At 54.1% G+C, this 26,954-nt stretch overlaps 2 protein-coding genes across 6 annotated transcripts in view; one reads left to right on the forward strand and one right to left on the reverse strand.

The window, feature by feature from the left end:
- Positions 1–24,941, forward strand: part of UNK (unk zinc finger) — a 39,544-nt gene extending 14,603 nt beyond the window's left edge. For 2 of the 5 annotated variants that reach the window (XM_016930896.4, XM_063799306.1), the window contains exons 2-16: positions 10,202–10,411; positions 12,541–12,717; positions 12,884–13,014; positions 13,507–13,642; positions 14,190–14,307; positions 15,596–15,680; positions 17,196–17,299; positions 17,752–17,952; positions 18,531–18,596; positions 19,070–19,244; positions 20,112–20,213; positions 20,348–20,536; positions 22,901–23,082; positions 23,690–23,947; positions 24,687–24,941. In XM_016930896.4, coding sequence (XP_016786385.1) covers positions 10,202–10,411; positions 12,541–12,717; positions 12,884–13,014; positions 13,507–13,642; positions 14,190–14,307; positions 15,596–15,680; positions 17,196–17,299; positions 17,752–17,952; positions 18,531–18,596; positions 19,070–19,244; positions 20,112–20,213; positions 20,348–20,536; positions 22,901–23,082; positions 23,690–23,947; positions 24,687–24,842 — 2,290 coding nt within the window. In that variant the 3' untranslated portion in view covers positions 24,843–24,941. Of the gene's footprint in view, positions 1–10,201; positions 10,412–12,540; positions 12,718–12,883; positions 13,015–13,506; positions 13,643–14,189; positions 14,308–15,595; positions 15,681–17,195; positions 17,339–17,751; positions 17,953–18,530; positions 18,597–19,069; positions 19,245–20,111; positions 20,214–20,347; positions 20,537–22,900; positions 23,083–23,689; positions 23,948–24,686 lie in introns of all 5 variants that reach the window. The other 3 variants (XM_016930897.4, XM_063799304.1, XM_063799305.1) reach the window with 2 other exon arrangements.
- Positions 21,544–22,396, reverse strand: LOC101058073 (uncharacterized). Its single transcript, XM_003953189.6, has one exon. It carries the CDS (start codon positions 22,295–22,297, stop codon positions 21,668–21,670), a length of 630 nt encoding a protein of 209 aa, XP_003953238.1. The 5' UTR covers positions 22,298–22,396; the 3' UTR covers positions 21,544–21,667.
- Positions 24,942–26,954: the final 2,013 nt, after the last annotated feature.

Raw genomic sequence — 26,954 nt, forward strand, 5'->3', positions numbered from 1 at the left:
GTGTTCAGGTGAGGAACAAAGCTGAGCAGACGTGATGTGGAAGAGAGAGCTTACTGAGTTAATTGCCAGGAGATGTATCTAAGTCGGAGGTTGGAGTTGCTCCTCTGTGTTTTGCTGGGTTCGTGCAGAGCTGCTTTTGTACCAGGCTTCTACCACTTGGGGTGCTTTTTGCTTTTCTTTTCACTTCCCACATCTCAAGCACCTGCTGTGGGTCAGCTCTGTGCAGGGGTACAAAGATGATCGATGTGGCAGTGTACAAAACAGTCAGAATCCACTGTGGTGGCTGACCAGCAGTATTCACATAGTGCAGTAGGAACATAGAAGCGGGGGCAGGCAGGGCCAGGGAACCCTCAGGGTGATCTAGACCCAGGGGACAACATGATCAAAAGTATGGAGATGTGAGGGTGTGATGTGATGGGGCATACCAACTGTTTAGCGCAGAGGTCACCTGTAATCCCAGCACTTAGGGAGCAGAGGCCAGAGGATAACTAGAGCCCAGGAGTTCGAGACCTGCTCAGGCAATACAGCGAGCCCCCTTTCTCCACAAAAAGGGGAAAAAAAAGACAAAAAAACCCAAGTGTAGAGCAGAGGTCAGCAAACCGGCTTGCATGCCAAATCCAGCCTGCTGCCTGCTTTTTTAAGGCCCACAAGGTAAGAATTGTTTTCACTTTCTTTTGAGACAGGTCTCAGTCTATCCTCCTGGCTGGAGTGCAGTGGCACGATCTTGGCTCACTGCAGCCTCGACCTCCCAGGCTCAAAGAATCCTCCTGCCTCAGCCTCCTGAGTAGCTGGGACTATAGGTGTGCACCACCACACCCGGCTAATTCTTGTATTTTTTTGGTAGAGACAGCGTTTTGCCATATTGCCCAGGCTGGTCTCCAACTCCTGAGCTCAAGCGATCCACCCGCCTTGGCCTCTCAGAGTGCTGGGATTACAGGCATGAGCCACTGTGCCCTCCCTTCACATTTTTTCAATGGTTGAAAAGATATTTCTTGATGTGACGATTATATGAATTTCAAAGAGTCCCTAAATAAAGCTTCCTTTGGGCTGGGCGCGGTGGCTCATGCCTGTAATCCCAGCACTTTGGGAGGCCGAGGCGGGCGGATCATGAGGTCAGGAGATTGAGACCATCCTGGCTAATAAAGTGAAACCCCGCCTCTACTAAAAATAAAAAAATTAGCCGGGCATGGTGGCGGGCGCCTGTAATCCCAGCTACTCGGGAGGCTGAGACAGGAGAATGGCATGAACCCAGGAGGCAGAGCTTGCAGTGAGCCGAGATCACGCCACTGCACTCCAGCCTGGGTGACAGAGCGAGACTCTGTCTCAAAAAATAAAAAATAAATTAAATAACGCTTCCTTTGAACCTGCACTCATTCGTTTCTCTGTTGTCTTGGCTGCTTGTGCACTTCAACTACAGACTCAAGTAGTTACAACAGGAGACTGACTATATGTGATGCTCATTGCTTCTCATTGCTGCACGTATCAGCATACCACATTTTTTGGTTTTTTTGAGACGGAGTGTCGCTCTGTTGCCCAGGCTGGAGTGCAGTGGTGTGATCTGGGCTCACTGCAAGCTCCGTCTCCCGGGTTCATACCATTCTCCTGCCTCAGCCTCCTGAGTAGCTGGGACTACAGGTGCCAGCCACCACGCCCGGCTAATTTTTTGTATTTTTAGTAGAGACGGGGTTTCACCATGTTAGCCAGGATGGTCTCGATCTCCTGACCTCATGATCCGCCCACCTCGACCTCCCAAAGTGCTGGGATTACAGGTGTGAGCCACTGCACCCAGCCAGCATACCATGTTTTATATGTTCTTCATCACCAGTGCATACCTCTTATGTCAAAAGAAGAGAGGAAGAGAAAAATGCACTTCAAGTATTTTAAGGCTCAGTGGCATGTGGATTATTTGTTAACACATTTGGTGGCAAAGCACCCAACAATAAAGATAGCTGTGACTGGGCATGGTGGCTTATGCTTGTAATCCCAGCACTTTGGGAGACCGGGGCAGGAGGACACCTTGAGCCCAGGAGTCAAGATTGCAATGAGCTGTGATTACACTACTGTACTCCAGCCTGGTGACAGAGTGAGACCCTGTCTCTTTATTTAAATAAAGAAGGAAATATTCCTTTAAAATTTATTTTTCCTTTTTTTTTTTGAGATCACTCTGTCGCCCAGGCTGGAGTGAAGTGGCATGATCTCTGCTCATTGCAGCCTCCACCTCCCGGGCTCAAGCGATTCTCCTGCCTCAGCCTCCTGAGTAGCTGGGACTACAGGCGCCCGCCACCACACCTGGCTAATTTGTATTTTTAGTAGAGACGGGGTTTCACCATATTGGCCAGGTTGGTCTTGAACTCCTGACCTTGTGATCCACCCGTCTCAGCCTCGCAAAGTGTTGGGATTACAGGCGTGAGCCACTGCACCCGGCTCCCCCCAGCCTGTTTTTTTTTTGGAGACAGAGTCTTGCTCTGTTGCCCAGGCTGGAGTACAGTGGTGCGCTCAGCTCATTGCAACCTCAACTTCCCTGGTTCAAGTAATTCTCGTGCCTCAGCCACCCAAGTAGTTGGGATTATAGGTGTGACCCACCACGCCTGGGTAATTTTTTGTATTTTTAGTAGAGATGGGATTCTCCATGTTGGCCAGGCTGGCGTCAAACTCCTGACCCTAAGTGATTTGCCCGCCTTGGCCTCCCAAAGGGCTGGGATTACAGGAGTGAGCCACTGCGCCTGACCTAAAAATTTTTTTCTGACCATTGCTTGCTTTTCTGGGAATCTTGTGATAAGTGCTTGGTCTGATAATGCTGATGGATTTTTTCAGCACAGATGTCTTTTTTTTTTTTTTTTGAGACAGGGTCTCGTTCTGTCACCCAGGCTGGCATGCAGTGGTGCAACCGTAGCTCACTGCAACCTCAAACTCTTGGGTTTAGTGATCCTTTCACTTCAGCCTCCCAAGTAGCTGGGACTACAGGTGCATGCCTGGCTTAGTTTTTTAAAAAAATGTTTTAAAACTGTTTTAGTGATGGGGTCTTGCTATGTTGCCCTCAAACTCCTAGGCTCAATTGATCCTCCCACCTCCGCCTCCTGTGTTGCTGGGATTACGGGGATGAGCCACTGCATGCAGCTAGGAATATTTCCTTACAGCAGAATTTCTTCACAAGAATTAAAACACATTTTTGTAGTTTCAGTTGCAGGCTACAACTGAAGCAGGTTTCTGAGTGGCTCATTTGTTAGCTAGGCAAGGAAAGCCATTTACTGATGTTGAGTTAATTAAATTGTGTTTGATTGCAGCAGCTGGAGAAGTGTGTCCAGAGAAAACACATTTTTGTTTGAGAGTGTTAGCTTTTCAGCAGGAACAGTGTCTCAAAATGTTGAGGACATTAGGAGCAATGTCAGTAGTCAATTAAAAAAGAAGGCCGGGCACCATGGCCCACACCTGTAATCCCAGCACTTTGAGAGGCCAAGGTGGGCGGATCACGAGGTCAGGAGATTAAGACCACCCTGGCCAACATGGTGAAACCTCGTCTCTACTAAAAATACAAAAATTACAGGCCGGACGCGGTGGCTCACACCTGTAATCCCAGCACTTTGGGAGGCCAAGGCGGGCACATCATGAGGTCAGGAGATCAAGACCATCGATCTCCTAACACGGTGAAACCCCGTCTCTACTAAAAAATACAAAAAAATTTAGCTGGGCATGGTGACAGGCACCTGTAGTCCCAGCTACTTGGGAGCCTGAGGCAGGAGAATCACTTGAACCCGGGAGGTGGAGGTTGCAGTGAGCCTAGATCACGCCACTGCATTTCAGCCTGGTGACAGAGCCAGACACCATCAAAAGGAAGGCCGATTTCATGTGGTTTTTCCTGGCTGTTGGTGAGTCCACAGCTAAGAAAACACTAATTCAGTACAACCTAAAGTGTAATCTGCTAGTATCTTTTACAGCTGGTGGTGGTAAAAATATGTGTACAGCAGAAGAATAATTGGACAAATTTACAAAACTTGTGAAAATGTAAGGTGGTTTATTCATTGTGTTATTCATCAGCAGGTACTTTGCAGAAAATATCTTAATTTATCATGTGTTATTGAACTCTTAGCATCAGTAATTTTACTTGGTTTTGTGAATCATCATCAATTCCATAAGTTTTTGTCAGAAATAGAAGCTGAATATTCTGATGTGCCCTGCTGTGCAGTAGTTTGATGGCTTAGCAGTGGTAGTTTTCTTTCAACTTTTTGAGCTCAGGGCTGAGATTGAAAATTTTCTGAATGAGGAGAATCGCTCCCAACCACTATTGAATGCTGAATGGCTTTGGAAATTAGCTTTTGCTGCAGACTAGGTAATGTTTGTTAATGAATTCAACCTAAAACTCCAAAGTAAAACAGTGCTTATGCAAACCCTATGCTTCAGGGAAGTCATGTTGATGACAGCAAATGTTTAAATCATTATGTCCTGTTAAACTGCCTTGTATACTTCCTGTGCTGGCAAAAGTGAAAACAAAGGCAAGCTCTCCATTCCTACACACATGTTCCAAATGCAGGCTATAGTTCTATCAGGGATTTTGCATCTCAATGTGAACACAAAGGACATTTCTCTAATTTGAAATCCACTGGGTGGGCGTGGTGGCTTATGCCTATAATCCCAGCACTTTGGGAGGCCAAGGTAGGTAGATCACTTGAGGTCAGGAGTTCAAGACCAGCCTGGCCAAGATGGGGAAACCCTATCTCTACCAAAAAGTACAAAAATTAGCCGGGTGTGGTAGTGCATGCCTGTAATCCCAGCTACTCAGGAGGCTGAGGCAGGAGAATCGCTTGAGTGTGGGAGACAGAGGTTGCAGTGAGCTGAGATCACGCTGCTGCACTCCTGCCTGGGCGACAGAGTGAGACTCCATCTAAAAAATAAAAATAAAAAATCCATTAATCTGCGCAACTGAGTTTACGCCAAATCTTCAACTGGAAGAGATTAAAAGAGAAGTATTAAGATTAATAGAATTCTGGCCAGGCGTGGTGGCTCATGCCTGTAATCCCAGCACATTGGGAGGTTGAGGCAGGCGGATCACCTGAGGTCAGGAGTTCAAGACCAGCGTGGGCAAATATGGTGAAACACTGTCTCTACTAAAAAATACAAAAATTAGCCAGGTGTGGTCACAGGCACCTGTAATCCCAGCTACTCTGGAGGCTGAGGCAGGAAGAATCGCTTGAACCTGGGAAGCAGAGGTTGCAGTGAGCCGAGATTGCGCCACTGCACTCCAGCCTGGTCAACAGAGCGAGACTCTGTCTCAAAAAAAAAAAAAAAAAAAAAAATTAGTAGAATTCTACAATTGTCGTCTAAGAGATGGATATCCTAAATAAAAACTATATGCTTGGCCGGGCGCAGTGGCTCACGCCTGTAATCCCAGCACTTTGGGAGGCTAAGGCAGGTGGATCACGAGGTCAGGAGATCGAGACCACAGTGAAACCCCGTCTCTACTAACAATACAAAAAATTAGCCGGGCATGGTGGCAGGCGCCTGTAATCCCAGCTACTCGGGAGGCTGAGGCAGGAGAATGGCGTGAACTCAGGAGGCAGAGCTTGCAGTGAGCCGAGATTGCGCCACTGCACTCCAGCCTGGGCATAGAGCAAGACTCCATCTCAAAAAATAATAATAATAATTATATGCTTGAGCCTTGGCAACACAGTGAAACCCCATCTCTACAAAAAATACAAAAATTAGCTGGGCATGGTGGCTGTGGTCCCAGCTACCTGGGAGGCTGAGGTGGGAGGATTGCCTGAGCCCAGGAGGTTGAGGCTGCAGTGAGCTATTGCGCCACTGCACTCCAGCCTGGGTGACAGAGTGAGACTGTCTCAAAAAGGAAAAAAAAAAAAAAAACAAGCCCACATGCTTGTGGAATGTTATCAACATTTAGCAATACCTATGTATGTGAAAAGACATTTTCAAAGATGAAATACATAAAAATCTCATTACAGGCCAGGTGTGGTGGCTCACACCTGTAATCCCAGCACTTCGAGAGGTCAAAGCAGGGGAGGATTACTTGAGCTCAGGAGTTCATGACCAGCCTGGGTAACATAGCGAGATCTTATCTGTACTAAAAATCAAAAAAATTTAGCTGGGCATGGGGGCACGCGCCTATAGTCCAGCTACTCCAGAGGCTGAGGTGGGAGGATCACTTGAGCTCAGGAGGTTAAGGCTGCAGTGAGCCCTGCTTGAGCCGCTGCACTCCAGCCTGGGCAACAGAGCGAGCCCCTGCCTTATAAAAAGAAAAATTTATATGTGTGTGTGTGTGTGTGTGTGTGTATATATATATAATATATATGTATGTATTGTAGAATCAGAATTAACGATGAACATTTGTAATCCATTTTGATGAAAGGGATCCCCCAACTTTGCAAATTGTTATCCCCTCAAAAAGAAATCTAAAGTCCGCTGGGCGTGGTGGCTCACGCCTGTAATCCTAGCACTTTGGGAGACTGAGGCGCTTGAACCCCAGGGGCAGAGATTGCAGTGAGCTGAGATCACACCACTTCACTCTATCCTGGGCAAAAAAGCGAGACTCCGTCTCAAAAAAAAAAAAAAAAAAAGAAATCTAAAGTCTAAAATATTTACCATCTGGTCCTTTACAAGAAGAGTTTGCTGGCCGGGCACAGGGGCTCATGCCTGTAATCCCGGCACTTTGGGAGGCCAAGGTGGGCGGATCGCAAGGTCAGGGGATCAAGACCATCTGGCTAACATGGTGAAACCCCGTCTCTACTAAAAATACAAAAAAAAAAATTAGCCAGGCGTGGTAGCATGCACCTGTAGTCTCAGCTACTCGGGAGGCTGAGGCAGGAGAATTGCTTGAACCTGGGAGGCAGAGGTTGCGGTGAGTGAGCCAAGATCGCACCACTGCACTCTAGCCTGGGCGACAGAGGGAGACTGTCTCAAAAAAAAAAAGCAAGAGTTAAATTTTGGGCTGGGCGCGGTGGCTCACGCCTGTAATCCCAGCACTTTGGGAGGCCAAGGCGGGCGAATCACAAGGTCAGGAGTTCGAGACCAGCCTGGCCAACATGGTGAAACCCTGTCTTTACTAAAAATAGAAAACATTAGCTGGGCGTGGTGGCGGGTGCCTGTAATCCCAGCTACTAGGGAGGCTGAGGTAGGAGACTCGCTTGAACCTGGGAGGCAGAGATTGCAGTGAGCTGAGATTGCGCCACTGCACTCTAGCCTAGGCAACAGTGCGAGACTCCGTCTCAAAAAAATAATAATAATAGTAAGAGTTAAATTCGGGCTCTAGGAAGAGGGTTGAGCACTATGCAGTGTCATCTGGACAGAGAAAGGCCAGAAAGAGGGAAGTCAGTTTAGGAAAAGGTCTTAAGTCCCTGACCCAGGGCAGTGGGAATGGAAGTGAAGAGGCTTAACATGGAATCTGTAGCTCACTATCTGTCCTGATTTGTGAGAGCCCTGCCAGCCAGAGCCTCTGTGGAGTCTCATCTGCACGTGGCACTGTGGACATGTCTGCCCCAAGTCAGCAGGCTCACCAGGTCTAGCTCCTGTCCTCGGGGACCTTTCCTTCTCCAGGACAGACTGTGCCCAGAGGCAGGCTGAACATATCCTAGGTTTCTCCTCCTGCCTCCCTGTGCTTTCATGAGGCACTGACACCAGGCAGGCATGTGTCACTCTTAGAACTACCAGGTTTAGCAAATAAAAATGAAGGATGCCAGCTGGGAATAGTGGCGTATACCTGCAATCCCAGCTACTCTGGAGACTGGGGCAGGAGGATTGCTTGAGGCTGAGAGTTTGAGGCTGTGGTATGCCATGATTGAGCCTGTGAACAGCCACTGCACTCCAGCCTGGGCAACATAACAAGACCCTGTCTCTTAAAAACAAAACAGGATGCCAGTTACGTTGGAAACAGATAATTTATGTATTTATGTATTTATTTATTTATTTTTGAGACGGAGTTTTCTTCTTATTGCCCTGGCTGGAGTGCAATGGCGCGATCTTGGCTCACTGCAACCTCCGCCTCCTGGGTTCAGGTACTTCTCCTACCTCAGCCTCCTGAGTAGCTGGGACTACAGGCACACGCCACCACGCCCAGCTAATTTTTGTATTTTTTTAGTGGAGACATGGTTTCACCAGGTTGGCCAAGATGGTCTCGATCTGTTGACCTTGTGATCCGCCCGCCTTAGCCTCCCAAAGTGCTGGGATTACAGGCATGAGCCACCGTGCCCAGCCGTTTTTTAAATATTTTTAGTAGAGACCGAGTTTCAGCAGTTTGGCCAGTCTGGTCTCGAACTCCAGACCTCAGGTGATCCGCCCGCCCCAGCTTCCCAAAGTGCTAGGATTACAGGCATGAGCCACCGTGCCTGACCAGAAGCAGATAATTTCTTTAGGATAAGTATGTCCCATGCAATATTTGAGACTTAATTAGGCTAAAATATTATTCATTGCTTATATGAGATTCCAGTTTAACTGGATGTTCCATCCTTAATCTGCCCATTCTAACCATGCCTCACTCTTCTGTGCTCCTGGCTCGGGGCCCAGCTTCCCTCTTTCAGGAAAGTTCCTTCTCTCCCATTTTCTGTTACCTCCTGAGGTAGTTTCTTTGTGGGTCCAAAAAGTCAGGAAGAGGATGTACCTCCCAGGAGAGGGATGGTCCTACCAGTTTGAGGAATGGGTATCCCAGCTCAGTGCCAGGCGTGGTACCTTTGTGTAGCAGGAGGGCACAGCTTTTTGTCTAACCAGACAGTAAAGGAGAAGAACCTTTGCTTCAAATGCCAAAGGGACCAGGAGAGCATCAGGCCATAGGGAGGCTTCCAGATTTCTGCCTGGGGTCTTCAGGATGTACCTAGAGCCCAGAGATGAGACCCTTGAAATTTGCAATTTGCCTCCTGCACCTCACCTCATCCTCCTTTTCTCTTTTCCAGTTCCCTTCCTATTCCACGCACATCCACGAAGGTACTGGGAGCTCTTAGAACCAGACACACTCTGTTTCTAAGCTCATACTGTTTCTGTTCCAAAAACACCTTCAAATTCTTCATCCACTAGTACCTCTCCTCCCCTCTTCCCCCTTCCTCCTTCCCGCATCCCAGCCTGGGTCGAGGATCCCTTTTTTGGATCGACTTCTGTTCCCTTCATGCTTCTTTCTGCAGTCTCCAAGCCTCTGGCACCATCCTTCTCGATGACGTTAGATGTCCTATCCCAAGCCATTTGTTGCTTGCATTGTTAGGCTCGAGAGACTAAAGAGAACTATACTAACTGCCTGTCCTTCCTGGGGCCGGGGGCAGGGGAGCCCAGTCTAGGAGACCCTCCAACCTGGACACATGTAGCGAACAAAAACCCAGATGTAAGGGGGTAAGTGGGTCTGGGGCCTTCCACTGGGTGGAATGTGGGAGAAGAGATTTGGGAGTGTCTTGGCTGTTACACATGCAGGGCAGAGGAGAGAGACCAGTGAAGGTTGGGAGGAGGCGGCCAAAAGGAGACAGCTTCATGCCCCCAGGACATAAATAGCCCGGCTGCTGCAGGTACTCACATGAGGTGACACGACTGGGGACAGAACAGGCTGGAGCAGCAGGGGCGGGGGTGGGGGGCGGGTATCTTCAGAACTTCGGTATAAGATTTTCCCCAAGCACAGATCTAGGCAGTGCTAGGAAATGTCTCTGGGCGGAGGCGGGCAGACAGGACGGTAATTACTGAGTCAGTAGTCCCGAGGGATGCCTTGTGACCTGGGCTTTCAGCTTCAGAGCTGAAAAGCCTAAGTGCTTATCTGTAGATATCTCCTCTCAGCCCACAGCCCCAGCTCATGGTACAGGCGAGGCCTGCAACAACAGGCAGGTGGACCTGGGTAGCAGAGGCCTGTAGAGTTTGGCAGAGGCGCCTCATGCTCTTATTTGCAGCCCTTTGCCTGTGATTAGTGGTTTGGCTTGGGAAACCTTGGAAAGGGCTCAGAGAACCAAGCTGCTGATTAACGCCACAGCTGGTCAACACAGCGGACAGCTGACCGCCGAGGCCCCTGTGGTCTGTGGTTCCTGCCTTTCAGGCTGGTGTGGGACTGGGGTGTTGGTTTGGATCCTAGAGCTGAGGTGTAGCCTTACGGCTCTGGGTCTCTCCTGGTGTTCCAGTGGAACTAGCACCCCAGAGCAGGGCCCTCAGGGGACTTGGCGGCTAACTTCTTGCTGGGAAGCAAGAGACTTCATTCTCTGCTCCCGGCCTGCCCCATGCGGGGCTCTCTCTGCAGGTACCTGAAAGAATTCCGCACAGAGCAGTGCCCACTCTTTGTGCAACACAAATGCACGCAGCATCGGCCCTACACCTGCTTCCACTGGCACTTCGTGAACCAGCGGCGCCGCCGGTCCATCCGCCGTCGGGACGGCACCTTCAATTACAGCCCTGACGTCTACTGCACCAAGTACGACGAGGCTACAGGCCTCTGCCCGGAGGGCGACGAGTGAGTGACCCAGCCTGTCCTCAGAGGAGCCCCGTGTCTCCTTCTGGGTCAGATGCCCTCAGGGTAGGCTGGGCAGATTCTGGGAAGCCATCCAGAGGACTGGTTGCAGCCCAGCCCATGGCCCGAGCCTGGACTCAGACCCCACCATCCCTGGCGGTAGGCTGCGGGGAGGTACCATTTCCCTTTCCCACTTTTAGGAAACCTAAGACAGGCCTTTCTTTCACTAAGCCTAAGGGCCCACATCTGAACCCAGGAGGCTCCCTGGCCTTTTTTCATCCTCTCCTGGGGATCACATCCCATGCAGTTCCCACCAAAGCTGGCTGTTTAGAGAGAGCGCCTCACCGGTGCCCAGGTTTGCTGACCCTAAATATCTTACTGCAAATCTCTGTAGAGAAATAGGGCACAGCACTGACAGACACAGGGAGGTGCCACACCTGGGAGTGTTGCACTGACATAGGGAGGTGCCACACCTGGGAGTGTCGCACTAATGACAGACATAGGGAGGTGCCACACCTGGGAGTGTCACCGACGGAACATTCACTGACCCTGCTTGTCTCATAGAGCCTTCCCTTCGTCAGCCCTCTTTCTTTTTTAAAATTTTTATAATTTTATTTATTTATTTAGACAGGGTCTCCCTCTTTCCCCCAGGCTGGAGTGCAGTGGCAGCATCCTCGCTGCACCCTCAAACTCTACTCTGTTGCCCAGGCTGGAGTGCAGGGGTGCGATCTTGGCTCACTGCAACCTCCGCCTCCTGGGTGCAAGTGATTTTCCTGCCTCAGCCTCCCAAGTAGCTGGGACTGCAGGCGTGCACCACAATACCCAGCTAATTTTGCATTTTTAGTAGAGACAGGGTTTTACCATGCTGACCAGGCTAGTCTCGACCTCCTGACCTCAGGTGATCCGCCCTCCTTGGCCTCCCAAAGTGCTGGAATTACAGTCATGAGCCACTATGCCTGGCTTCAGTTGATTTCTTTTTTTTTGAGATGGAGTCCGCTCTGTTGCCGAGGCTGGAATGGGCACCTGCTTCCACTGGCACTTCCATGTCGGCTCACTGCAACCTCCACCTCTCGGGTTCAAGCAATTCTACCTCAGCCTCCCAAGTAGCTGGGATTACAGGCGCAGGCCACCATGCCCTGCTAATTTTTTGTATTTTTAGTAGAGACGGGGTTTTGCCATGTTGTCCAAGCTGGTCTCAAACTCCTGACCTCAGGTGATCCACCCGCCTCGGCCTCCCACAAGTGTTGGGATTTACAGGGGTGAGCCACCACGCCTGGCCATGATTTAAAACATTTTTAATTTGTAGAGATGGGTGAGGGGATGTCTTCATTGTGTTGCCCAGGCTGGTCTCAAATTCCGGGCCTCAAATGATCCTCTTGCCTTGCCTCCCAAAGTGCTGAGATTGTAGGTGTGAGCTACTGGCCCAGCCTAGCACCTCTTTCTCACGGAGGCCCAAGGATTGCTGACCCTACCCCTAGCCTAACGAAGCACTCAGGGGATGAAGGCTATACCTGAGTTTTGAGTAGATCATTTGCTTCTCTGACGGCCCCCAAGCCTGGGCAGCATTTGTTCTCCGATGTCTGTCCTGCCCTGGAATGCCAGGCCCTGTTGGGCCCCATTTAGGCTGCAGGCAGCAGCAGGGCAGTTCTGTTACCTCGCAGCAGGGCTCATCATTGCCTTCTTCCTAGTGCACCTTCCAGGCCATAGTGAAAGCTGTTCAATGGTTGGGGAAAGGCCAGGCGCAGTGGCTCATGCTTGTAATCCTAGCACTTTGGGAGGTTGCGGTGGGCAGATCATGAGGTCAGGAGATCGAGACCATCCTGGCCAACATGGTGAAACCCCGTCTCTACTAAAAATACAAAAATTAGCTGGGCATAGTGGTGTGTGCCTGTAGTCCCAGCTACTCGGGAGGCTGAGGCAGGAGAATCACTTGAACCAGGGAGTCAGAGTTGCAATGAGCCAAGATCGTGCCACTGCACTCCAGCCTGGCGACAGAGCAAGACTCCGTCTCAAAAACAAAACAAAACAAACAAACAACAACAACAAAAACAGTTGGGGTAAGGGCAGGGGGTAGGCAGGGAAGCCTAGGCTGCAGGCAGCAAAGTTGAGTGACCCCCACTACCGTGTTCCAGGTGCCCATTCCTGCACAGAACCACAGGGGACACTGAGCGCAGGTACCACCTTCGTTACTACAAAACTGGAATCTGCATCCACGAGACAGACTCGAAAGGCAACTGCACCAAAAACGGCCTGCACTGCGCTTTTGCCCACGGGCCCCATGACCTCCGCTCCCCTGTCTACGACATCAGGTGGGCTGGGTGCTGGGCTGGGCTGATGGCAGTAGGCTGGGGTCCAGGGCAGGGGCCTGGCGGCTAATGATGGTGAGTACCTCAGACTGCAGTGGAGGGCTGGCACTCTGGTTCTTGCCCCCTCATGCCCCCTCTCCACCCTCTCTGTTCTTTCCTCTCCTCCCAGGGAGCTTCAGGCCATGGAGGCCTTGCAGAATGGCCAGACCACGGTAGAGGGGAGCATAGAGGGCCAGTCGGCTGGGGCTGCGAGCCATGCCATGATAGAAAAGATCCTCAGTGAGGAGCCTCGGTGGCAAGGTACAGGCATCCACGCCTCGGCCGCGCCCTCCCTATAATCCTGCTCATAGCTGCCCTGGGGATTTGGCTCACCACCCCCTACTGCCTGCTCTAGCCGAGGCCCCGACCTGGCCCGCATCCCACCCTACACCCACCATTCAAAAGGCGCCTCTAGGGGCGTTTTCCCTGACACATCATGTTCCCAAGATCCCTCCAGGCTTTCACATGTGCACAGGCACGTACATAAGTGCACATGCAAATGTTTTCCGCCCTGCAAGAGTGCCCTTTCACCCTGTGAGCTGTGAGTGTCTCTCTGATGGACAGCATCTGTTGTCCTTGCTGCACCTGGGGCTGTGCCATGGCCTGGGAGGAGGGGCCCTACTCACATCTGGCAGGGGCCTCCTGTCTTGGACTCCTTCCCAGTGGCTTCTCCTTCCCTCCACTCCAGTCCTGCTAGTCTTGGGGTGCTCCAGCTCCTCTCACCTGACCCCTGCCCTCTGGCCCCCTGTGCAGAGACTGCTTATGTGCTGGGGAACTATAAGACGGAGCCTTGCAAGAAGCCCCCGCGGCTGTGCCGCCAAGGCTATGCCTGTCCCTACTACCACAACAGCAAGGACCGGCGGCGGAGCCCCCGGAAGCACAAATACAGGTCCTTAGGCCCCAGGAGGCCAGCCACGGGAGGGAGGAGTGGCAGGGAAGGGGTCAGGCAGAGGCTGCTCCCACTGGCTCTCCGGGAGGAGGGGAGGCTGGTCCTGGGGATGACAGGATCGCAAGCCCAGGGCCCAGGGGAGGGCATAGTGAGGATAGCTGGACAGTAGGAGCCCAGCTTCACCTCCTGCATGAATGAGGACCCTGGTCAGACCGTCTCTGAGGCTCCACCGCTCCTGATCCTGAGGGGAATGTGTTGAATGAGGACCAGGCCACAGCGTGGACAGTGTGGTTGTAGCTCCAGCCTGACCCTACTTGGGCTAGTGGGAGGGCCTGGCTGAGGGGAATCAAACAGTATCCTTTGTGGTGATTCGGCCAGGCTGGGTCAGAGAAAAAGCTTGGCTTGTGGCACCAGCAAGGCCCTGACTCTGCAGCTGGTCTTTTCCATTTCTGTGCTCATGCCTATGAGGCTGGGTCCAGGTGGCACTTGCTAGGCTCCGATCTCACCTTCTCCTTTCTCCATCTGACCCCACCCTCTTGTTGGCCAGGTCGTCTCCATGTCCAAACGTCAAGCACGGGGATGAGTGGGGAGACCCTGGCAAGTGTGAGAACGGAGACGCCTGCCAGTACTGCCACACCCGCACCGAGCAGCAGTTCCACCCCGAGGTGGGCCCCACAGCAGGGTGGGGGGGTGGCTTTGGGAAGTAAGGAGAGAGGCAGGCAGGATCAGTGGAGATGTTGGCAGAACCCATCCTGATGCCATCCTGGAAGAGGGACTTGTGGCCACCAGCTCTCCCCTGGCAGTGCCTAGAGGATCCCTGCACGCTGAATTTGGCATCTTCTCCTATTCTGAGCCCACGCTCACCAAGCAGCCTTCTGCTTCCAGTTCTGTGTCCCCCAGGCCTCCTGACAGGGCAGGTGTAGATGGAGTGTGGCGACCTGGCCACTCTGGGCTTTCCACCACTCATGGTGCTTGTAATCCAGTGACATCAGGATTGAAAAAATAGGGCCAGGCACGGTGGCTTATGCCTATAATTCCAGCACTCTGGGAGGCCGAGGTGGGTGCATCACTTGAGGTCAGGAGTTTGAGACTACCCTGCAACATGCTATCTCTACTAAATATACAAAAATTAGCCAGATTTGGTGGTGAGCGCCTGTAACCCCAGCTACTCGGGAGGCTGAGGTGGGAGGATCGCTTGAACCCGGGAGGCGGAAGTTGCAGTGAGCCAAGATCGCACCACTGCACTCCAGCCTGGGTGACAGAGCGAGACTCCATCAAAAAAAAAAAAAAAAAAAGGATTGAAAAAAAATAAGCTCCTTCCTGTTGCCCTGTCTCCTATCAGGGCCTAGATTATCAGCAACCTCCCTAACACAGTTCCCTTGCCCTCTGGCCCCAAGAGGTAGCCTGGGCCATATCTGTGTGCCTAGGTCTTGTCTGGGGTTCAGAGAGGCACCTGCAGTCCCTGCCCTTGGTGTTCCATGGAAGCCAGGACACCCTGAGGTAGACACGCGGACAGAAACTACCTTATGTAGCTGCAGACAGCAGAGTGGAAGGTTACTTAGTATAGGTCACAACCCAGGGTATCCTGACAGGGTTCACATTGGCAGGGGTAGTTGCCTGAGATTGTGGCTCCCTTAATGCCCAGGAGGCACGCTTGGAGGCACAGACCTGGCCATGCCCGTGAGTGGAGAGTCACTGGGGGATCCCTTTGGGAGGGCTGGTGGGACCTGTGGCCCCAGAACGGAGGCTGTCAGTGACAATGGGGAGTGGTGGTGGGCTGCCTCAGGAGTTTGAGTAAGAAGCTGGTAGGGAGAGACATAGTAGAGGGGAGGGGAGGGGCCGGGAACACAGGGCAAGAGATGACTAAGCCAGCGCACTCATGCTGGAGGAAGGGGAGCCTGCCCGGCCTTCCCTCAGGGCCTGAGCCTGACTTGCCTGTGCTCTGCCCTCCAGATCTACAAGTCCACCAAGTGCAACGACATGCAGCAGTCGGGCAGCTGTCCCCGAGGACCCTTCTGCGCCTTTGCCCACGTAGAACGTATGCTGTTCCCATTGCCCCGGGGCAGGGCCCTCTCCCACCCCTCCCTCGCCTGGCTAGCTCAGGCTTAGGCCAGGGATGGCCCCTGGCAGTATGCCCTGCACAGGAGTTCTGGCCTGCCAGCAGCAGGCCTTGTCCCCACTGGAAGCTCCATTCCCCCACCTTTCTGGAAGTAGCCTTGAAGGCCTAGAGCTTCCAAAGTAGTGAGATAGAGACTGCAGGGATTGTCCGCCTGGTTGAGCACTCATGGTTCCAGGGAGGGTTGAGGCACTGTGCCTCCCATGGCTGACTTGGCAAATCCCACCAGCCACCCCATGTCATACCCATGACAGACATCACTAATGGAACATGGAGCTCTTCTCTGCTGAATCCTGCTCAGGCCTCTAGAGCAGAGCTAGCCAGTCAGAATATAGTGCAACCCCCATACGTCATTTTAAAGTTAAAATATTTAAGCATGTTAACAAAAATAGCAAAATATGAAAATAAGCTGGGCATGGTGGCACATGCCTGTAATCCCAACTACTCGGGAGGCTGAGGCATGAGAATCACTTGAACCCAGGAAGCAGAGGTTGCAGTGAGCCGAGATCATGCCGCCGCACTCCAGCCTGGGCAACAGGGCGAGACTCTGTCTTAAAAAAAGAAGAAAAAAAAAATTAAAAAAGAATTAAACATTGGAAAATATGTTGTTAAATTAATTTTAATAACATATTTGTATTTAGCCCAACATAAAAGGTTATTTTAATAATCAATATACAAAAATATCGACATTTTACCTTTTTTTGTACTAAGTCTATGAGATCTGATATGCATTTTAATGCCTACGGGATATTTCCATTCAGACCAGCCTGTTTCAGGGGCTCAGTAGCCACATGTGGCTTTTGGCTGCCTTGTGGGACAGTGTGGGTCTGGATCCTCAGCATGATACTGTAGGCCGCCACCAGTCTCAGAGACAGAGCTCCAGTTTGTACCTGTTAACACCTCTTTCCACCCCAAGATACTGCCCTGGGTCTCCTTAACCTCTTTCCAGGCTCAGGCCCTATCTCTGAGATAAGAATGGAAAATAAATCGAGGGCCCTGGGTGGGAGAAGCATATTCTTGATGCAGAGGTGGTCCCCAGCCATGGGCATTGGGACCGCCTGGCTGAGACGGCATAAGGAAGTGATTCAGGCTTTGGAGTTGTACAGATCAGCGTTCAAGTCCCAGCTCTTCTGTGTTTTAGCTCTGTCACTTTGGTGGGTTTACCTTACCTCTCTGAGCCTCAGTTTTGTTATTTATAAAATGGAGACCATATTACTGGTATCTTCTGGTCACCATGAAGATTCACAATTACTGCAAAGTGCTGGCACAGTGCCTGGCACACAGTAAATGCACAGACATGGTGTTACTAGAGATGTCGTAGGAACCTTCCCTTTATGTGCAGGGGGATTTGTGGTCTCCTTTGGAAGGGACCCAGGAGCATTTTTGGAGGGACAGAGCTGGCTCGGGCCTGCTGACCCCTGCCCCTGACTCTTGCAGAGCCACCCCTGAGTGACGACCTGCAGCCTTCCTCAGCTGTGTCCAGCCCCACCCAGCCGGGTCCTGTCCTGTACATGCCGTCCGCCGCCGGAGACTCGGTGCCTGTGAGCCCCTCCAGCCCGCATGCCCCTGACCTCAGTGCCGTACGTGTCCATCCTGGGGAGTGGGTGGGCACCATGCCTGACAGAGCCAACACTTGCCTCCTAGGCCCTTTCAGCCTGGGCTTGGGAGACCATCCTGGTATTTGTCCTCAGGCCAGGGGGATCTGTCTTTTCCATCTCAGCATTCTTCGTCAAAAGCCCAGGCCCGGGGGTGGGGTAGGGCAGTCCCCAGAGCCTGTGCTGATGAGCCTGTAGGACTGGTGGCAGGGACAAAGCCTGAGGTCACTCCCCTTTCCTTCGTGAGCTTCGGGCTCCCCGAGTGGTCACTGCTGCTCGTTGGCAGATGAAAGTGGAATTGAGCCCCTTGAAGACTCCCTCTGGGGAGGGTGGAGGACGGGCCACGCACCAGCCTGCGCTGTGCCCACGGGCCCACTCCCTTCCCTCCTTCTCCGCAGCTCCTCTGTAGAAACAGCAGCCTAGGCAGCCCGTCTAACCTCTGCGGCTCCCCACCGGGCTCCATCAGGAAGCCCCCAAACCTGGAGGGCATCGTCTTCCCTGGGGAGTCTGGCCTGGCCCCTGGCAGCTATAAGAAGGCTCCCGGCTTCGAGAGGGAAGACCAGGTGGGAGCCGAGTACCTGAAAAATTTCAAATGCCAGGTAAGGGATGAGGGAGGCAGCAGTGAGGTTAGCCTTCTCCTGCGTGGGGCAAGAGAATCTTGGAGGAGTGTCTTGGTCCAGCTACGGGGAGGATGACTGGGAGCTAGGACTCCACTGTCCTCGGCCTCTTCAGGACTGAACAGAGGGAGCAGTGTCAGCCCATTTGCAGCTGAAGACAGGAAGGCTGGGGAGGCTGCACAGCCTCCCCTGGGCCGCAGAGCTGGTTAGGAGAGGAGCCAGATCCCGCCTGGGTGTGGTCCTTCTGCTGCCCTGAACTGCCTTCATGGAAAGGCAGGGCCTGGGGAAGCAGGACACAGGGGTCCCTAACTGGGCCTGGAGAGAGATACCTTCTGGGCTTACATGAGGCCTAGTGTCACCGGGAGGAGAAGGGCAGCTCCCTGCTTAGGGCAGGGGAAGGGAGTAGGGGGTGGGGAGGAAGAAGGGGGTATGTGCATGCATGTGAAGAGGGGTTGCATGTCTGCCACCACCTGCCCCCTGGTACCTGCAGCCTCAGGGTCAGATGGACTCAGGGACCCCCCAGCACCACATTCATCCACTCCCTGAATTTTCTCCCTCAGGCCAAATTAAAACCCCACTCATTAGAGCCCAGGAGTCAAGAGCAGCCTCTGCTTCAGCCCAAACAGGTATAGAGCTCTCAGCCCCCTTCCTCCCCTCTGCTGTGGACAGGAGTGGCCCAGAACCCCAGGAGGCTTCGGGGAGTGGGAGGCACCACTTTTCCCAAAAGCTGAGGGCAGGACTAAAGTGGGGTCCCAGCCACAAATCCAGAGAGGGTAGGGGGTCAGGCCCTGGAGCCCCTCACCTCCTAGACTCGGTGGAGAAAGTGTTCCTGGAACCTCTGCACTCTGCCAGGCCCTGTACTCGCTTCTCTCTTCCCTGCTACAGGACTGTAGGGGCGAATGGGCCTGGCAGCCTCCGCACCTCCAGCTCCATGCTCTCAACAAGGTGTCGGGTGTGCCGGGGCCCATGTGGGCATGGGGGCACCCGGACTAGAGCTGGCACGGGCCATTTCCCTTGCCCCCAGCCCCTCTCCAGCCTCTCGTCCTGGCCTCCGTATGCAGGCCTACCATTGCTTCTCCTCTTCCCTCTCTCGTTGCAGGACATGCTGGGCATCCTCCCCGCAGGCAGCCCCCTGACCTCAAGCATCTCTTCTAGTATCACCTCCAGCCTGGCAGCTACCCCCCCTAGCCCAGTGGGCACCAGCAGCGTCCCCGGCATGAATGCAAACGCTCTGCCCTTCTACCCCACCAGCGACACGGTAGAGTCAGTCATAGGTAACTAGGCCATTTCTGTTTGAAAGCCCAGGACTGGGTCTGGGGTCAGAGACCCCCCAGTCTCTGAAGCGAGTCTCAAATCAGCACACCAGACCCCTTAGACATCTGTCTTGGGAAAATCAGGGGATGGGCACTCTGAGTCCTTTGAGCTAAAGGGGAAATGACCCCAAGGTGTAGGGCCAGGACTGACCCTTTGAGCTCCTTTGTGCAAATTAGAAAGAGGTGCCTTTTCCCCTTGGTGAGTACAGTCTCACCCCAAGACGTGTCGTTCAGTCCCCACTCATCTCACTGGTGTCCTTGTGTAGTGAATGGCCAGCACGACGTTCTCAGAATTCCTGGTGCTAGAAGTTGGTGCTCCTTTCTTTCAGTACTCATTTCTAGGTGCCCGCTTTGTGCCAGGTCCTGTGGCAGGCACTGAGGAGACAGATGACAACATGCTGCTCCTGCCCTCTAGAGGGAAACTTCCCACCCAGTGGACATTTGTCAAGCACCTGCTATACACCAGCCACTGAGTGCCCAGAGACCCGCCCACCCCCACTGATCCCGGGGCTGAGACCCTCGAGTTGTAACATCAGGGGACAAGACCCTTGTCCGAGGCAGGGACCCTGGATGGGGATGTGATTTCTCCTGGAAGTAGCAAAGAAGATTCAGAAAGGAGAGGCATTTGGGTTGGACATGACTGGCAGACGGTGTCAGAAGTCAGGAGTCAGGATTGGCATAGGAAGCAGCTGAAGGAAGGGCACAGGGGCTTGGGAGAATACAGACCCAGCGTAGCATGGGCGTGAAGATGCAGCGTGGGCAGTAGACGAGGTGGTCAGGGTCAGATGGGCCCTCGGGAGGTCACATCCCACTCTTCTCTGTCCCTAGAGTCTGCTTTGGATGACCTGGACCTGAATGAGTTTGGCGTGGCCGCCCTGGAGAAGACTTTCGATAACAGCACAGTGCCCCACCCAGGAAGCATCACCATCGGTACTGGGTGTGGGTGGGCAGGGCAGCCTGGAGGACTCCTCGGGTTCCTGCCTGGCCCAGGCCCCTTGCTCTGTGTGGCCCGCCTGGCTTCCGCTGCCCTCACCCAGCCCGTCCTCCCCGGGCCTCTCTTGCAGGCGGCAGCTTGCTGCAGAGCTCTGCGCCCGTGAACATCCCCGGCTCCTTGGGCAGCTCTGCCTCCTTCCACTCAGCATCCCCGTCCCCTCCCGTCAGCCTCTCCTCGCATTTCCTGCAGCAGCCCCAGGGCCACCTGAGCCAGTCGGAAAACACATTTTTGGGAACCTCAGCATCACATGGATCTTTGGGTAAGAGAGGGAGTGGTTCACTCCGGAGAACTGGGGTAGGAACCTGCGCCTTTAGGAGGTGCCTCTGGCCACCCCATCTACGGCATATCAGCTAGGCTGGGGGTTAGGGCAGAGGCCTTGGGCGAGGAGGCAGAGTCAGATTCCTGTCTGTGTGACCCTGGACAAGTGATTGAGCCTCTCTGCCTTAGTTTCCTCTGCTGTGAAATGGGTATAACGGCAGCATCCACCTCCTAATGTTGTGAGCATTGAATGGAGTAATGGGGCTGAAGTGCTAGGCACGAGGCCAGTGCAGGTGAGAGCAGGGGTCTCAGTCGCCAGGGCTGGGCCTGGTCTCTTTCACAGCATGGTTCTGTTCTGCCCAGTCACCCCAGGCTCCGAGAGGCTGGCTCGCACCAGCCGGGTTCACAGGGGACCAAGGGAGAAGCCAGACAGGTTAACCCCTGGCTTCAGGTGCCCTTCCTGCCGGGCAGAGGCTCCAGGGAGGCCCAGGGCTGGCCCAGAAGGCTGTTTGCCCACAGAATTAGAATGGTATGGAATGGGGGTTTCTGAGGGCACTTCAAGGTTTAGTGGCTAGAAGAATGGCACAGAGGCCTGTGCCACTGCGGGCCGGCTGTGCATCTCCTCTTGTGTGTGTCAGGGGATGTTCCTGAGGGCGGGATGGGAAGCACATGGCACCACCACTCTCACTCTCCCCCAGCAGCTGCAGACACCAGGAGCTCCCTCCCCGAGAGTGCCAGCATTTTGCTCAGGCCCAGGGAATGGGCCCTTCAGAGTTCTGATTGGGTTTGGTGGCTTCCCTTATCTCATTCCTGATCCCAGAACAGCACATGGATTTCTCAGCGCCTTCCAGTTTGAAGAGGCTGTTCTGTTACGTTGATTCTGTCAGCTTTAGGTACTTGGTGTTGCATTTTTCGGACTTGCCCCATATTCGGATAGGATCTTTTTTTTTTTTCGAGTAGGGTCTCAGTCTGTCACCCAGGCTGGAGTGCAGTGCAGTGGCATGATCCTAGCTCACTGCAGCCTGGAACTCCTGAGCTCAGGTAATCCTTCCACATCAGCCTCCTGAGTAGCTGGGACCACAGGCGTGCACCACCATGCCCAGCTTCTGGTGGCGTCTAGACTTAGCTCCACTTACTGGCCACACACTCCTTCCTGTACCATGTGACTGTTGAGCACAGGTGTATTGATACAGGTGTAAGTGCAACAGTCCCTGCTGTCCAGCAGCTGTGGCCGGTGTGGGAAGCAGAGGTGCCCAGCCATTGGGATCCTCCTGAGAATCATAGAGGGGCCTACCTGGACAGCAGAGTCAGGAGAGCTTCTCCAAGGGAGGAGGAGAGATGGGTGGGACAGGAGAGCTTGCTGCAGGGCTGGTCTCATGTGGGTGGGGTGACCCTGAGGTCTTCCTCTGGGATGGGACAGATGGCTCAGACAGTGTATGCCACAGGGTCTCCGCACAGGACCATGTCCCTCCTCTGTGGGTGCACTTGTGTGTCTCAGAGAGCAAAGCGTCTTAAATCTGGTTCTGGAACATCCTGGTTGGATTAGTGGGAAAGGGAGCAAGGAAGAAGTCACCAGAAAGTACATATGGGCAGAGTGAGGCCAGAGGTGGATATGGGTCCTTCTCGGAAGCCCGGGGCTGCCCTGGGGGCCAGAGCAGGGGGACCTGATGTTAGTAAACATCTGTTGAGCGAGTGAGCAGAGGGCAGCTGGGTTGGCGGTGGGTGGGAGGCTGTGCACGCGGCATAGTTGACTGGAAAGCATAGGCCTTTGGAACCACACTCCCTGTCTGTGTCCTGGCCCTACCACTTACAATTTGTGTGATTCTTGGTAAAACATTTTATCCAGGGTCCTCGTCTGTAAAACAAGGGGGATGGCCCCAAGGCTCCCTGAGCTCTTCCTGCCCCAGCTCTGCCATCCGATGAGGCTCTGGCCTGTCTTTTCCTCTTTATCTCTTCCTGGGCCTCACATCAGGCTGCAAAAAGGCCCTAGCCTAAAAGTGAAGCCACAATCATAAATTGCCACTATCGGGGGCCTGGGACTGCTCTCACATGCAGTACTTCCTGAGTCCCCTGAGTTACCCGGTGAGGCCAGTGTGGGAGTCCCGTTTCCCACATGAGGGTGCTGAGCCTCGGAAGTTGAGTGGCACCAACTAGCAGGTGGCACTCAAGGTTAGGTCCGACTCCGCCCATGCCACCTGCACCTTCACAGCCTTCCTGTCCCTGCAAAATTCTCTGGCCTGACACTAGCTGGAGCCTTGCACACCCATCCAGTGGACAGCCAGTCCCTGGAACCCCTGAGGCAGGGCTGGCCAGGGCCTGGGCCCAAAGCCCTCCAGAGCTGATGTTCTTCCCCTCCTTGGGGCAGGTCTGAACGGGATGAACAGCAGCATCTGGGAGCATTTTGCCTCTGGAAGCTTCTCCCCGGGCACTTCCCCCGCTTTCCTATCAGGGCCAGGGGCTGCCGAGCTGGCCCGACTTCGGCAAGAGCTGGATGAAGCCAACAGCACCATCAAGCAGTGGGAGGAGTCCTGGAAGCAGGCCAAGCAGGTACCAGGCCCCGTGCCTGCCGGCCTTCCCCAGTGCCAGGTGGCATCCAGCCCAAGACCTTCCTTCACAGAGCGGGCGTGGGGTGGGGGAAAGCGGGGGCTTGAAGAACAGAGCAGAAACTCAGTTTTGTTCGCTCGCTCTCCCCCTGGGAGGACTTGCTTTGCCAGTCAGGACCCTGGGTGGTTACTGTTGTTGCAGGCTTCAAATTCTCTCTGTGAGCTGCTTGTAGTCTGTCCCAGGACCACCTGCCTCCTCCCAGTAGCCTCGCCTCTCCAGGGTTTCAAGTCCAAGGTTCTGGGTTCTGAAATGGGCCCCCTGTCCAGCTGCAGCCGGCTACCCTATGGGTGCTGGCCAGAATCCCAGCTCTACCCTGTGCCCCCTGCTGTGCTAGGCCCAGGCCCCTTTCCCTGGCCACAGAGGGGAGAGTCTCCTGCAGGTTCTGAAACCTCTGTGCAGACAGCATCAGCCTCCTCCTTGCCCTCCTCCCAGAGAGCCAACCCAGCTTCCCACCAGGCCTCGCAGCCAGAGTGGCCCCCAAAAGATGATGCTCTCTGGGGACAGGGGCAGGGCAGGGCCATTGTGATGAGACTGTATGCTGGCCCCACAGGCTTGTGATGCCTGGAAGAAAGAGGCGGAGGAGGCTGGTGAGCGGGCCAGTGCGGCGGGCGCCGAGTGCGAGCTGGCCCGGGAGCAGCGGGATGCACTGGAGGTGCAGGTGAAGAAGCTCCAGGAGGAGCTGGAGCGGCTACACGCAGGGCCTGAGCCCCAGGCCCTGCCCGCCTTCTCCGACCTGGAGGCGCTCTCACTCTCCACCCTCTACTCCCTCCAGAAACAACTGCGGGCCCACCTGGAACAAGTGGACAAGGTCAGCCCAGGTCGGGGAGCACTGGGTGGGATGCACGGTGGCCTCAGCCAGCTCTTGGACTCTGACCTGGTCCAGGCTGCTCCAGGGATGGCCACCCTCCTGAGAGCCTCTGCCCAGCACTGGGCCGGCACTCAAAAGGCCGGCCTGCTGGGAGTGGGTGAGGAGAGTGCACTGGGGAAGGTGAAAAGGCTGGGGGTGAGGGGTGTCGGTGCCACCCCCAGCACCCCTGAGGGCGGCCCTGACCAAGCTTCTCACAAATGCCTGGGCCCCAAATGCGTCCTCCTGTACACCCTCCATGGAGCAGTGGGCCTTCCAGTGAGGCCCAGGACCCCAGGGCTACCCCTGCCTTCCCAGATCTCCTGCTGGGTCCCAGGGGCCAACGTGGCATGGTGGGAAGAGCTGTCTTTCCTCTGTTCTCGGGCAGCCAAGCCCCCAGGTGTGGCCCTGGGCATGTCCCAGCCCTTTCTGGGCCTCATTTTCCCCATCTGGGGATTACAAGGTCAAATGAGACTGGGCGAAGCCTCTCTGAGGGGTGGGTCTTGTGGCAGCCTGGCCATGCCCCATGCAGAGGTGGACTCAGCCTGCTCTCTCACCTGCCAACAGGGGTCTGGGAGCACACTGTTGAGCTCGGTACCTCAGTTTTCCCATCCCAAGGGGCTGCAGTGAGGATCAAGGGAACTCCTCGCTCAACTTGGGGCCAGACCCATGGATGGTGACCATGATGCCCCTTTCCCTGCAGGCCGTGTTCCACATGCAGTCGGTGAAATGCCTTAAGTGTCAGGAACAGAAGCGGGCAGTGCTGCCGTGCCAACACGCTGCGCTGTGTGAGCTCTGCGCCGAGGGCAGTGAGTGCCCCATCTGCCAGCCTGGCCGGGCCCACACCCTCCAGTCGTGACCCTGCAGGCCTGGCCCAGCCTGGCCCAGATCTTCTCACCTAGGACTTTTTAAAGTATATATATATATATATATATGAATATATATATATATATGTGTATGTATGTATGTATATGTATATGATTATGTATATGTATACATTTCCGTATGTGTGCAGGTATGCGTGGTGGTGTGGACAGTGTCTGTGTGTATATCTGTACATAGATATAGACACACACTTTAAAAGACTTACCAAGCACTTTTTAAAAGAAGAAACTATTTTGCAGTCCTCCCCTACCCACTCCCTGCCCTTCCCACTGCAGAGATGACATCCCCTCTTCTCCCACTGGCCTTTTGGCAGAGAATCTGGTTCTGTCTCTTTTTTAATGTAGGAACTAACTATTTTTAACTTCTTCCTGGGGCCTGAGCAGGGAAGGGTGGGACTGGAAGGCACTAAGGGGAGGGGAGAAGCCCTCAGGGCAGGCCCTGCTCCCCCTACCTCCTTGCCAGGGCAAGGGTGGAGTGTGGAAGACGTGGGTCCCCCAGAGCAGGCCTGGCCCCCAGCTGCGAGGGCCTCAGGGAGGCCCGAGGGGGAGTGCTGGGGGTCTCAGCTGGCTTAGCTCCTAAGTTTACCAAATGTTAATTTAGTCTTGGGGAGAACAGCAAGGGCTGGAGGCCAGTGCTGCAGGGCCAGCCCCACTCCCGACACCTGGGCCCTTGAAGCTCCTTGAGGGGCAAGGCCCAGGAGTTCCAGCCCTCAGGTTCCTGAGGGTCCACCCTCAGTCCTTCCCCCACCCGCCCCTCCCCGGACTCCCCACAAGAGCCTCCCTGGCCCCAGGGCCGCCTACCAGGCTGGTACTCATTCTATGACCACCGCCCCCAACCAGCTGCCCCCAGCTCTCCCTGCCCCCTCCCCTCTCTGGCAGCTAGCAGGGCAATTGGCGGGGAGGAGTGCGGACTGAGGACCAAGGGGGCCCAGGCCCTGCCCTCCTACCCGGAGGGGCTCCGTATGCATTCCTTGGTGCTCTCTGAGTGCAGCTGGTGTCCCGCCCTGTTCTGGGCGGACGCCTGTGTGCGTGTGTGTGTGCCTGTCCAGTGTATATTGTGTCTTAGCTTCCATTTTAAAAATTGTTCTGTACAGAGAGAGATGCAGCAGGGGCGGGAGGGCAGAGTGGGCGGAGGGGAGCAGCCGCACCCCCAGCACCGGGTGTCTGGGGTAGGAACAAGAGGGCTGAGAGGGTCTGGTCCTGGCCCAGGCTCCCACTTGGGCTCAGCACGAAAGGGCTTTCAATGAATTAAGTGAAAACTTTTTCCTTTTTTACAAAAATGCAAAAATCAACAAAGCTCCAAACCTATTGGAAATAAAATATGAACTTGCAGTGGTAGCTTGTTTACATGGGGGTGAGGGGGAGTGGGTCCCAAAAGAGGGCCTCTGAACTATGAGGTGGGCCAGGAGCCTTGCCTCAGCCATGGAAACGGCTGGTGCCCACACCCCTGAGCTGTGGTAAGGCAGCTGGAGAGGGCCGGAAACTTCCTGGACCCATCAGGCCCCAAGACAGTTCAAGTGCTCTCCCACCTAGGCCTAGGGGTTGATGACACAGGGACCCTTAGCCTTGGACATAGAGGCCTCCCAGGCCCTAGGACTCTTTAGGGCTGTGTGGTTAGCGGTGACTGGCAATAGGGCCCGTAACTGTTTCTCAGAGGAACAGTGTCTTCCCAACTGGGCATGGTGGCGCATGCCTGTGGTCCCAGCTACTAGGGAGGCTGAGGTGGGAGGATCACTTGAGCCCAGGAGGTCGAGGCTGCAGTGAGCCATGATTGCACAGCTGCCTCCAGCTTGGGTGACAGAGTGAGATCCCATCTCAAAAACAAAAACAGGCTGAGGCGGGCAGATCACTTGAGGTCAGGAGTTCGAGACCAGCCTGGCCAAAATGGTGAAACCCCGTCTCTACTAAAAAAAAAAAATACAAAAATTAGCCAGGTGTGGTGGCACATGCCTGTAGTTCCAGCTACTCAGGAGGCTGAGGCAGGAGGATCCTTTGAACCCGGGACGCAGAGGTTGCAGTGAGCTGAGATTGCCCCATTGCACTCCAGCCTGGGCGACAGAGTGAGACTCCATCACGAAAACAAAAAA

This window comes from Pan troglodytes, chromosome 19 (assembly GCF_028858775.2).
Source record: "Pan troglodytes isolate AG18354 chromosome 19, NHGRI_mPanTro3-v2.0_pri, whole genome shotgun sequence".
Classification (NCBI taxonomy): Eukaryota; Metazoa; Chordata; class Mammalia; order Primates; family Hominidae; genus Pan; species Pan troglodytes.

Excerpts from the sequence above, each read along its gene's own strand:
- LOC101058073 (XM_003953189.6), bottom strand. The coding sequence starts at position 22,297 with ATGCTTTCCAGTCAACTATGCCGCGTGCACAGCCTCCCACCCACCGCC.